The sequence below is a fragment of the Amphibalanus amphitrite genome, unplaced genomic scaffold (assembly GCF_019059575.1).
Source record: "Amphibalanus amphitrite isolate SeventyFive unplaced genomic scaffold, NRLGWU_Aamphi_draft 001201F_arrow, whole genome shotgun sequence".
NCBI lineage: Eukaryota > Metazoa > Arthropoda > Thecostraca > Balanomorpha > Balanidae > Amphibalanus > Amphibalanus amphitrite.
In genome coordinates, this window is record NW_024882695.1 from 82,724 (window position 1) to 95,007 (window position 12,284).

General features: G+C 46.9%; 1 protein-coding gene across 1 annotated transcript in view; it reads right to left on the reverse strand.

Moving 5' to 3' along the window:
• Nucleotides 1–12,057, reverse strand: part of LOC122371073 (UBA-like domain-containing protein 1) — a 43,814-nt gene extending 31,757 nt beyond the window's left edge. The window contains exons 1-2 of the mRNA XM_043347158.1: nt 11,860–12,057; nt 6,823–6,897 (exon numbers count right to left, since the gene is read on the reverse strand). Of these exons, the coding sequence (XP_043203093.1) occupies nt 6,823–6,897; nt 11,860–11,967 (183 nt within the window). The 5' untranslated portion in view covers nt 11,968–12,057. The remainder of the gene's footprint in view (nt 1–6,822; nt 6,898–11,859) is intronic.
• Nucleotides 12,058–12,284: the final 227 nt, after the last annotated feature.

The following is a 12,284-nucleotide window of genomic DNA, read 5'->3' on the forward strand; positions in this document are numbered from 1 at the left end:
CGTTGTCAAAAATAGCTACCCTCTTCCGCGCATAGACGACATTTTAGCTTCGCTTGAAGGTGCGAAATATTTCACTTCTTTGGATCTCCGCAGTGGGTACTGGCAGATAGCCATGGATCCCGAGTCAAAGGCCAAAACGGCATTCACTTGTTTCATGGGCCAATACGAGTTTGAAAAGTTATGTTTTGGGTATGTCAATGCACCCAGTCTGTTTTCAGAGCTTATGAATAAAGTACTGTGGGGCATTCAACACAAATTTACTATTGCGTATTTGGATGATATTTTGATTTATTCAAAAACCTTTGAGGAACATTTAGAACATATGGATGCAGTCTTTTCACGTTTGAGAGACGCTGGCTTGAAATTGAAGATGTCAAAATGTGAGTTTTTGAAACAAGAAGTAAAATACCTAGGCCATGTAGTTACTCCATCTGGTATCAAACCGGATCCCGAGAAAATAAGTGCAATACAAAATCTCCGTCCTCCGACAAATGTCAAAGGCGTCAGATCATTCCTTGGTATGTGTGGATTCTACAGGCGATTCGTTCCAAATTTTGCAAGGATAGCCAAACCATTGACAGAGCTAACAAAGAAAAATCGTCGTTTTTATTGGGATGATGCATGTCAGTCTTCGTTTGAAACTCTTCGTTCAGCTTTAACAGTTGCACCAATTTTGGCATATCCGAACGTGGATAAGCCGTACAAGTTATATACTGACGCGTCACAAAACGCCATAGGTGCTGCGCTAGTCCAAGAGACTGAATTGGGTGAAAGAGTCATCCAATATTTATCGCATCAGCTCAACGAAACCCAGCAACGCTGGCCTACTATCGAGCGAGAAGCTTATGCGATTGTATATAGTGTACAAAAGTTTCGTCCCTATTTACTCGGTTGTAAAGTTACGATTATGACGGACCACCAGCCCCTCAAGCACCTGTTCACCAGTGAAATGAAGAATGCTAGGATTCAACGTTGGGCGATTATATTAGATGAGTATGGATGTGATATACAGTATATTAGTGGACGTCAGAATGTAGTTGCAGACGCATTGTCGCGACTGGACACCTCAGGAGAGGATTGTCACACGGATATCCCAGGAAATGGATTAATGACTAGTGAGTCATTACCGTGCCATGTCGACGAATGCGTAGCCACATTCGGTGTAAATAATGAATCTTCGTGTAGTGTGAATGTGATTGATTCCGATAGAGCGCCTGACGTTCAAGTAGAGACTGAAGTGAAAAGAAGTGAGTTACCTGAGGCTCCTCCCAAGGAAAAATTCAAAGAGTTTTTACAAGGACATCCCGACCTTGGTTTACTTCAGAGAGAGGATCCCGAGATCCAACAATTGATCAAAGTATTACAGGACCCAAATCATTCGAACCATGCTGTAGTGTCTCGTTATTATATTTTGGAAGACGGTCTACTATATCGAGTTTCTGATCCGTCCAAATACCCCTCATTTCCAGGTTTGCAGTTAGTTATTCCCAAGCCCCTACAGAAACTGATCATCGAAGAAATTCATTCAGGCTATTTCGGCGGACACTTAGGTATAGATAAAACGTACGACAAGATCCGTTCACGTTATTTTTGGTCCGGTTTATATCGAGACGTTGTTCAGTATTTAAAAACATGTGTCGCCTGTAATATGCGCAAACTCAGACGCGAGCGACCCCCTCTGCAAGATATGCCAATCCCCAAGTTTCCTTTCGAGCAGATCGCAGTAGATACGTCCGGTCCGTACCCTGAAAGTTTCCAAGGAAACCGGTACATTATTACTGTCATCGATTTATTTTCTGGATGGCCAGAGTCGTTCGCTACCTCATCAAAAAGTGCAGAAACGGTTGCTCAAATTTTATTGGAACATATCATCCCTCGCCATGCTTGTCCTAGGATTATGATTTCAGACAACGGTACAGAGTTTTGTAACGCCGTCATAGACCAAATTACAACTTTTAGCAACATTAAGCATATCCGAACTTCCGTTTACCACCCGCAATCGAACGGCAAATGCGAAAGATATAATAGAGTTCAGAACGACATGTTAGCAAAGTTAGTGAGTAAATCTCAACGTGACTGGGACACAAAGCTTCCTTCAATCTTGTCTGCTTATCGCACCGCGAAAAACGAGACTACCAAGTATTCCCCTTTCTTCCTTCTTTACGGTCGTGACCCTGTTCTACCACTCGATAGCATTTTATCTCCAAAATATCGTTACCAAGGTGAAGATTACGTACCTACCATGCTCGAAAACATGCATTCTGCCTACAGTCATGTGCGTCACAACCTAGTACAAAGTCATGAGAGAAACAAATTTTATTACGATCGTACCGCCAAGCCAACGAAAATCAAAGTCGGTGATATGGTTTATTTCAGAAACCCTACAGAGGCGACTCAAAATGCTTCCAAACTGTCGTGCCATTGGAAACCTTTTTACCGCGTTATCAAAGCCATCAACGACGTAACCTTTGTCATTAAGAACCAGCTGTCTGGCGATGTCAAAGTAGTGAACGTTCATAATTTGAGATTCGCTGATCCAGATACCCTTTGGGAAAACGTGACAGAAGAACCACATCATATCAACAGCAAGTACGAAAGTAAACAGAAGTCGTTTATCCCGGTTCCACTTCGTGTGCAGCCTCCACGTCAATCAAAGTTCTCATTCGCTGATACAGAAATGCATAATACTGAAACAGTCACAGATCGGTCTATTCGTGATTCAACCCCCAGTTCGATATCAACCGCTGTTGAAACTTACGCTCCAGCGAAACCGTCGCCGAGTGAACAAAATTACCCACCTTTACCTGAAGATTCTGATTCCGATGCAGATCTTGACGTGCCGTTATCCGAAATGCGAAAACGATGGAGAGAAGAAAAATCGAAAGACAATAGTTCTGACGACGAGAATATTCCTTTGTCCCAATTAGCAAAGCGCCTGAGAACGGAAAAGTTATCTGATCCATTCGAAGTTGAACCTACCCCTATGAAAAGACCACTCACCCGTACAGAATCAGAGTCGAACGACATGGATGCAGAAGCGCGTAGCCCTCCTTCAAAATTACAATGTGCCGACCAAGACCACGAATCGGATTCAGACGAATTGGACGCCGATGGTGTACATATTGAAAAGGAGCAAATGTGTACTAACCCACGTGTGAAAGAAGCCATGTTAGTTAAGATGCTGAAAACGCATGAGAAGTTGATGACCGACATGTTCAAACAATTAGAAAAAATGTAAAAAGGTTCCCCGGCCCACTGAGTTATTACAGGTCGGATGACAGCCGAATGTCTACAGTATTTTGTGGAACCCAGCTAGTACGATGAAGGCTGAACGGCTGTATGGTGTTATAGTGTTTATATAGAATATGGATCCCGGTTTGTATGCCGAAGACAACGTAATCGCGGTACCACGTTGTATTGTGTTTAATGATATACCGACTCTGGCTAGTATGCCACAGCCATTTATGTGTTGTTCATTTTACGTTCGGTCAGTGAACCGTTCAATTGTTCGTGTACTAACCTCATGTTTGCGAAATGTTGATAGTTGTTTGTGTGTGTTCCAGAGATGTGGGCAAGACCGTTCTTCCTGACATTCCTGTTCTATCTGACATCTCCGACAACGGCCAACGTTCTCTTCCTGCCCCGAGGCCATCTCTACGCTTCATACGACCACTGGACTCTTCACATCCCCATCGAAACCAGGACATCATGGACGTTTGTATTGAAGTTAGAGCATCATGTGACGCTCTTTAAAAGTAAAGTCAGTAGTATATTTGCAGAGCACCGCCAACAATTGCGAAGTGACCAGGCAATTCAGCTTTTTGCTGAGTTTAACCAGAGCGTAAAAGTTATTGACATTGTAATAGATACTTGGTCAAATGCGGTACTTGTTGATCTTTCGGAAACTAATGTTTCACTCCCCGAAGCCGTAAACTTCATTCCCCCACTTCAGGACAAAAGTGTCCATTTGTCTAACTTGAAGGAACATATTCAACAGATTCGAGTACGCAATGCGCAGCATAATAAAACTGTCGTTATCCCCGCCATCTCGGTCACAACGTGTATTGTGGTTGCGTTAGTGCTATTAACTGTTCTATACGTCCGATGTCATGTGTTTAAACCCATTATGATCCGACCCCAGAAAGTATCCGCTCAAAATCCTGCCCCTGACAGCGTTATTGTTGAAGAAACGTCAAGTGTAGCTCCAAATATCAAGCCCCGGGAAAAACTCACGGACCCAAGTCCCTCGTGCTTAAAATGGTTAAAACCGTCTCCAACCCTCGCTTCTCAGAAATCCGCAGATGCCTGATGCAAATATTTTCCAGGGGAGTTCTTTCTCCGCAGCAGAGGTACCAGTAGCGGCGCTCCCACACTCGGTCGAGCCGCCGCCGGTGCTAGTCAGCGCCACTGAGATCGGGCCGCCCCGCATCGGACACCCCACGTCCGGGCGCCCCGATAAAACTACGCTGACGAGTGGTCTGGTCAGCCGACACCGGACGGACGACCCACAACAATACGCGAGACGTGAGAACGTCAATGTGTCAATATCTGACACACGATCTGGTGTCAATGGACAATGGACGGACAAACACGTGTCAGACAGCAGCGTCAAAGGTGACCTAAACCCTCTGAACTCTCTGAACTCCCTGAACTGATGTGCCCGCAGCGGAATTTTACCAGTGATTGCGAAGCGAGAACCGAATCGATGAGCACGAGTGGGACAGTAGACTATGTTTCGTAAGCGGACAATGAAGAAGACTCTATAGACTTATAGCTACGAGGACTACAACGAAAAAGAACGGGAAATTGTGTGTTGAGGTGCTGTGTATATTGTTGTGTTAGGTGTTGTTTGTGTTGTGTCGTGTGTTGTGTACGTTATATCATGCATCATATTAGGAGTATCCCAAGCCGAAAATTTTGGTCAAAATTTCAGCTTTAAGGACCTCGCGTTGTGTTGTAACGAAATTCGTTCCTACCCCGTCCTCCACCTCCCTCTGTACCTACTTACTGCCCAGCCCCCTCGCCCACTTACAATATCCTTATATGGTCCTCACTCCTCACCTGCGACGCCTGTCCTAGCCCGCTTCTGATTGGTGCTATGATATGACGTACATCTATATGTATGACGTGTGTGTATGACGTTTCAATATAGCGGCCGACGCCGAACGCCGAGCAGGAGCTGTGAAAGATGGATTCGAAAGCCAACCGCCGTAGCGGCCTGACGTATCGTTATTCAAAGTCTCGGCCGACTGTTTATTACTTTTGGATTCTGTCGTCAAATTTGCAATACATACTTCAAGAAAAGAAAAACCGTGTTGGTTATACGGCTCGAACAAGAGGTCCCCAAACAGACTATCACAGAAGAAGACATTGTTTATTTACTTTTTACATTTGTTACACTTGATGTGAAATTCCTGCCCTTTTATAGCCGTTGGCATGTGACAAAAGACTAGTCAGAATCAATCGCACACAGCCGCATTGATTCAAAGGTCCGAGGAGCCATGGCATCAAGGATATTGACGTTAGCAAACCGTATAGCCATCGTACAAACAGGAAAGAAGAATATTTGAACAACGATATTCGATGGGATAGGAAAAGTGGCAACAAACACTATGCCAAGGCAAACAGCCCATGTTATTTGAAGACTACCATCGAAAACGAGACAGACTCGTCGCAAGGCGTAAAAGAAGCATGCAAGGAAACAAAGAGAAGACATAGGAATAACCTACGGCCAAAAACGTGGTGCGGCAAAGCGGCTGATAATATTCTAGCTTAGGTATTTATTTATGCCCATCAATAATCGACAGTGCGATTCAAGGACGTCCCCGTGTAGCTGCACAGTGCACAAAGGGACCTTGCACAGCGCACAGCCGTTTAGCTTGCTGCGTCGGACGGACTCCCGGCTCAAAAAGCTAAGCTCAACACCGGAGGCGGTGTCCGTATCGACTCCGCTGCGATACCGGCGAGCGGACATCGATACTGGGAACACGATAAGCGACCCAAATAACACGGCACACTGCTCCACCAGCCTCTACCGAGCTCCACCGGATTCCACCGGGCAAAGCTCGTTCGAAGGGTCACAGGACCACACCAAGTTACAGCGAGCTTCGCCAGCCTCAACCGCCAACCGATTCCACTGCTCGCTCAGTGCCCATGTCAGCCACGACAGGCGTCAGGCGACATAAAAAGAAACGCTGTTCATGGAAAAGGCTACATGCAAAACAACATGACACTACCACTAAATGAATGGTAGATGGATGGAATGGATGGTAGGACCAACTGATTGCGGAAACAAATTTGGTAAGCTAATCCAAGGACCTAAAACTACATCCAATCCACTACGAGATCTTGGTCGCAAAATCTCGAACAGAGCCCGAGCAGCGTCACGAGACGACCTTGCAGCGCGACCGACGGCTGGACCGTCAGCTGAGCGCCATCGACCGACGGACGACCGCCCGAGGTCACGCGGTCAGCGAGTGGTCAGCCGACCCCCGCGCCGCCGACCACGACGCGACCTATCCGGCCATTGGAGGACAACTGGCCAGGCAGGGACACACGAGGCTGGATTGAGTCACAAGCCTCCAGAACACGCTAGTATGCTGCCGTAACAGGGCCTTTGCCTGAGGCTGTCTTCGGACTTCAAACGATTCAGTTTTCGAACTCGGGAAAAATAACATGTCACACAGTGAAGCAGAATATACGAAAGTCTGGTTGCAAAAATAATATTATTGTCACGAAGCTCAGGGGCATATACTACTACAATCAAGGACCGAGAGACCTGCCAGAAAGGTAGAACACACCACAGAAGCAAAACGGACTCACCATTTGAAAGCTGTTTTGCCGACTGCTTGTGCTGCAGGACACGGCCGCCTCCTGGAAGAACATGCTCAGCGCCGTCTGCAACGGAGAACAACACAATGTCACAGCAAGGTCACATAGGGTCACGGACACGGTACTGTCACAAAGTGGTCACTTGGGGGGTCACAGCGCGGTCAAATAAGATCAAAGTCAAACAAAAGATCTACGCAGAGTGCGATCAGTGTACGGTCATGACATCAGTACACACTTACACAGCCAAAAAGACGATCGACACACGTCACACGGAGAGTAACAGCACGTTCAGCAGACCATAGCAGGGTCCTACCAGATCGCAACACAGTGATGCAATGTCACTAGCCATTAGGGGTCACAGGTGCGGAGACGACACTAACAAAACTAATCAACGGCCAACAGTGGCCGTTTAAGGTCTCAATGTTTTACTAGACTGTCATTTAACAAAGTCTGTCATTCAACAATACTAATCTCAGCCTGGTCTAAGACCACTAGCAATGTTTAACACAATGCAGTGCCCAGATCTGGTGGAATACGTCGCTGCATTCCCAGTCTCACATGGCTATCAGGTCATGTCTGGAGCCACAACTCGAGATGGAATGGGCCCCGACAGTACAGACTTCACAGTCCGCATCATTCGGACCAAGGACGAGAGATAGGTGTCCCTAACGGTCCACGCTTTAGATGTCACTGCGGCCAGGACTAATGAGTTGGACCAGGAAGTTCCAAAATAGGTAAAAAACAAAACCACCGGTGCCCCCAGAAATGAATATTCAAAACCTAAGGACCTATGGAATTTGACACGGTACCTGCAATTGTGACCAATAATAGCAGTTCGAAAATTGGACTTGAACCGAAGAAAGGTCAGGCCGCTGTGCATGTAAGACGGGGAGTGGAATCTGGAAAACAAGAGAGCAAGAAGAAAGGGGGATGAGGGAGGGAGAAAGTGGGAGAGAGATGGAGAGGAAATTCGGTATCTGAAGGACACCATCAATACGGATACACTTACATCGTCACGGAGTGTACAGCAGATACCGTTACGAAAGGTAAGCCAGCTACCGTCACAAAGGGTACATCCGGTACCGTTACAGAGGTCAAATGACACCTCTGCTGTGCCAAATGAGTTGGCCAGGTAGCGCTGACAGCCCCAGCGCGATGTCAATGGTCCCAGCAGACCCAGCGGTCGACAGACAACGGAAGAGAAGACCAGACGAAGAAGCGACAGAGCCCAGAAGCAAGGCGAACGGCAAGCCCAATGCAAGCCCAAACGAAGGGAAAGCAAAATGAACACTCCGTGAACGTGAAAACTCACAAGGTCCCGGACTAGACTCTATGATAGCGACCAGCTCGCAGAAAGGTCAGATAGGACACATTCTGGCTAGGCCCTCTGTAAACAGCGAGCCGGTGTTTGACAACGGTGATATAGAGGAAGCGAGCCAAGTGGCCTGTGCCCAGCAGAGTGCAGATAGGCGATCAGACGGTGGGGCAAACAAAGGTGGCTCACTTATCATACAGCCGTCCCACCACGCGGCTGAGTGACTGCTTGTTTTGCAGATAAGCACTTTGATAGTAGGTAGGGGAGAGTGGGGCACATTCGTGCATGGGGCACATTCGTTTTCAGCAGTTTATGGGAACACGAGTGACTGCACGAGCTCAAGGTAAATTATGGAAATATGTCTATCATTGCCGCCCTTCGTTCACCGTAGAAGACAACACTGTACCTGCTGTCATGCTTGATAAAAACGCAAATTTGTAATATTCGTGAGCTTTCCAAACTTTTCTCATATCATCCATTTTCGTGATCCTGACTCGGAAATGTGGTTCAGCTTTTCAAAATTGGGGGTGAAGAAGCCCACTCTATTCACGGAACTGCTGCAAACTTGTTTGTTGAAAAAGTGTCATTTTTTAAAAAAGAAATTTTGAAATATATTACTAATAACGTTGTGGGGCAGGTTCGTGTACGCACTGCCTGGGGGCACATTCGTGCATATTTTTTTTTTTTAGTTTTTGCGATTTATGACTTTATCTGTAGTAGGTTTCTCTAATGACGCTCGCCTGACTCAGTCTCGACTGCTTGCGACGTCGTGACGAGCAATTCACGCGAACTTGGCGAGGTCACGGAGGCCGGCAGTTGGCACATTCTTGTTGGCCAGCCCATTCTTTCTACATTTGTTGTGCAATGCATTCTTGTCGAAAGGAATCAAGTGAAATGACCCCCTGCCAAGTTCCTTTGGTAAATTTCTGGTAATGCCCGGTAATTTCTCGAATTTTGCCGGGTGAACGGAAGTGCCCCATCTCTTGAACGAATGTGCCCCATAGGTGGGGCAGTTTCGTGCAAATGTTCAGAGTTAATAAAAGTCATTTTTTCTAATGGAAGCAATAATTTTATAGGATAACTTTTAAAGAGGAAAACTATCTGCAATAGTTCCTTTCCATACTACAATCAACAATTTTGCCATTGCACTAACCAAAGAACAGATGTATGGGTTTATCCATTTTTTGCACGAATGTGCCCCACTCTCCCCTATTTGTATTCCGGTGGGGACAAAGACGCGTAATATCAAGAAATAGCATGTGCAGGATCGTTCCGGCTTTGAAATTGAACTGTCAAGTTACTTACACAAATGACTGTTGTAAAATCAACAAAAAATCGTACAGAGCGCTTAAAAGTCGTAAATAGTGTATAAAACAATACTTGAGGGGTATGGGTAATGCGCATGCGAAACTGCGCATGCATTTGCAGAGATAGCATTGTGTTCGACGATTTTTCCTTTCCATCCAGCGCATACCGTTAGCAATGTCAATCTGAACATCACACATGTCTCACCTATAATTTCACCTTAACTTAATCCGCCGTAACCTATCGCCCTTCTCAATTTCCCCCTCCCCCGCAGTTTCCGTCAGTGCGTTCCACAGCGCCGAGGATACCCCCCGCGAACAAAGAACCCCACGGTGCCTCCTCAGGTGACCTGCCGACCAGCACCCTCGTCCGCCGGTGATCGCAGCTAATCGATACCCTGAGGGCACACAGAGCTACCACCCGACCGCCACCCGCCCGCAGCAGTTCGCAGAACTGGCGGACATGAACGGGGCCGTCCCATGGCGAGCAGCCGCCAACTGGGCCACCCAGGCACACGGCCTTGTGCCGAAACCTCAGTGGAATCAACGTGGGCTCATTAGACTCACGCAGCATCAGCACTGATAACAACTTTCTCGTACGCCAGCATAACGTGAACTGGGTGCAAAGAATGATTGTCTGGGCTTTGCAGAGCATTAGGACCACTTTGGTCAGAGAATGCTAAAAACCCTGGAGTAATTTAACGGAAAACATACACGATATCATCGTTTACCTACGATAGCTTTATCATAACCAAACTGGGTCATAAGTACACAAAGAGAGTCTACGAAACGAAACCGCACGGCGCACCGATCGGCCCGTGACAACATGATGGCTGAATAAACCAACACTACCTATCCACTTCCATCCAGATTCCAGCGCCTAGTCATGTATCCGCCAGTAACTTTACTCCCTTTGAGAACAAACTACAGTGGCCGTGACTCTTGTCACACCAGCGTGCCTCACCCAGGCGGGCCTGTTGTGAAACCGGCCGGCCCACGTGACGCGCGGCGGTCGGGCCGCGATTCTGATCGCCCACCAAGGACACGGGTCGCGCGGACCAGCGCGCACCGCACCGGTGCCAGTGGCGGCCCGTCGAGGACGCTTCCCGATGGCAACGCGGGTGCGGGTGTGAGCCTACATGGGACTTTGGAGAGACATTTGGCGGGCGGTGAACACATTGACCAAAGATCAATGGAACTCGGAACAATGATGGTTGGTTCACTAGAACGGGGTTGGTTGATTCACCGGGGAAGGAGTGGCCGATAGCGTTAGAAAACAGCGGATCATTATCGATTCAACCTGACCTACTTTCTCACAGAGCACAACATACCTACGGAGAATAAAGCCAAACAACATAGATACAGAACTGCTAAACCTAGCACTCCATACAAGCCGATGACAATAACCGTACGCGTTCTGTCAGCTCGCCGGTGTCAGTCAGCCAGCTGTCAGTGACAGAGTTCATGACGCACGCTGTGTCACAAACTGGGCCAGCGGCGCGTGGCGTTCCGCCCCGGCCCGACCTGGCAGCAGCGACCTTTGATCGCCAGTCGGACGGACCAAGAGACGGCAGACCACACCCGGTGGGTATGGACTGGGGTCCCTGCGATGTCCGGCTGTTCGGGAACAACACGGATGACGGAAACCAGTAGCCAATGGAGAATTATTGTTTGTTGGGTCTTAGGGAAGCATAGCCAACAGTTGGAGAGTGCACAAAGTGCTCCATCAGGTGCATAAGAAAGGCATCCTTTCTAATGCTGAAGAACCCGGGGGCCGGAAAGCCCCCCCCCCCCCCCCAACAGCACCCGAATATGATAAAAATTAGCCGTGTTCTACAATACAAAGAAAACTTAAGATTTTTCTTATAATGTATTAGAAGTTTGATTTAACCGTACAGCAGTAAAGGAGAAAACGAAATATAACATTTCTTTTTTTTAATTGGCGTTTCTTCAGAGTGTGGGAAAGTCAAAGTGGGTTTGGCCGCAGCGTTCTGGATCCGCCTATGAGGTGTTGCAATAACTTGAACCGGCAAGAAGGCCATCAAATCTACGTGTTTAAAATTTGAATCGTACGATATCGTACGATTCAATATCGTCACTCCCGTCCCAAACCACACTCATCGTCACCACGGATTTCCCGAAACAGCGATTGTGATTGGGCCCCGCTGCACTGTATGACGTCACTGCCTACGGCGTCATCGGCGAGAGTCGAGGTAAACAAACGGCAGCCATGTTGTTCAACTGTAGACTACACAAAACAAAATAGCAAACATTTTTTTCAGCTGGATAACTTGTGTCATCAGTCAAAAATTGTTATACAGCCTAAACAAGGGAAGAGAAAGCTGACGGTGCGCACGGGCAGCGACGGCGTGGCCGGCAGCCATTATTCCAATGACTCAGCAATCTTACCTCGAATTGCCAGTTTGCACCTTGGAGAAGCTGCCTCGCCTGCTCTCTGGCACAACCAGCAACCATAACAAACTGATTCACCATCACTTCATTACGAAGAGAATCCATTTTGATCACAATTCGAGCACTTTTGTCGGACGGTCCTCACTTGACCAGCCACGGAGCACAACTGTTTTCGTTCTTGAGAACTGACGTCACACCAAAACATGTCTGCGATTGGCTAGTAATGTACGGTTTTGTTCAGTCTTTACCGAAATTCCCATGAGTAAATAGTAAAACGATTTATAGATTTGTTGTTAAATAGTTTTGTTTGCATTTAACTTAAATCTTTAAAAAATTGTCAAAATTTTTCATCGAATCAAAAAAAAATACAAGGAAAAAATAAAAACAGTGATGATTTCCATGATAATAATTCCAGCACTAGG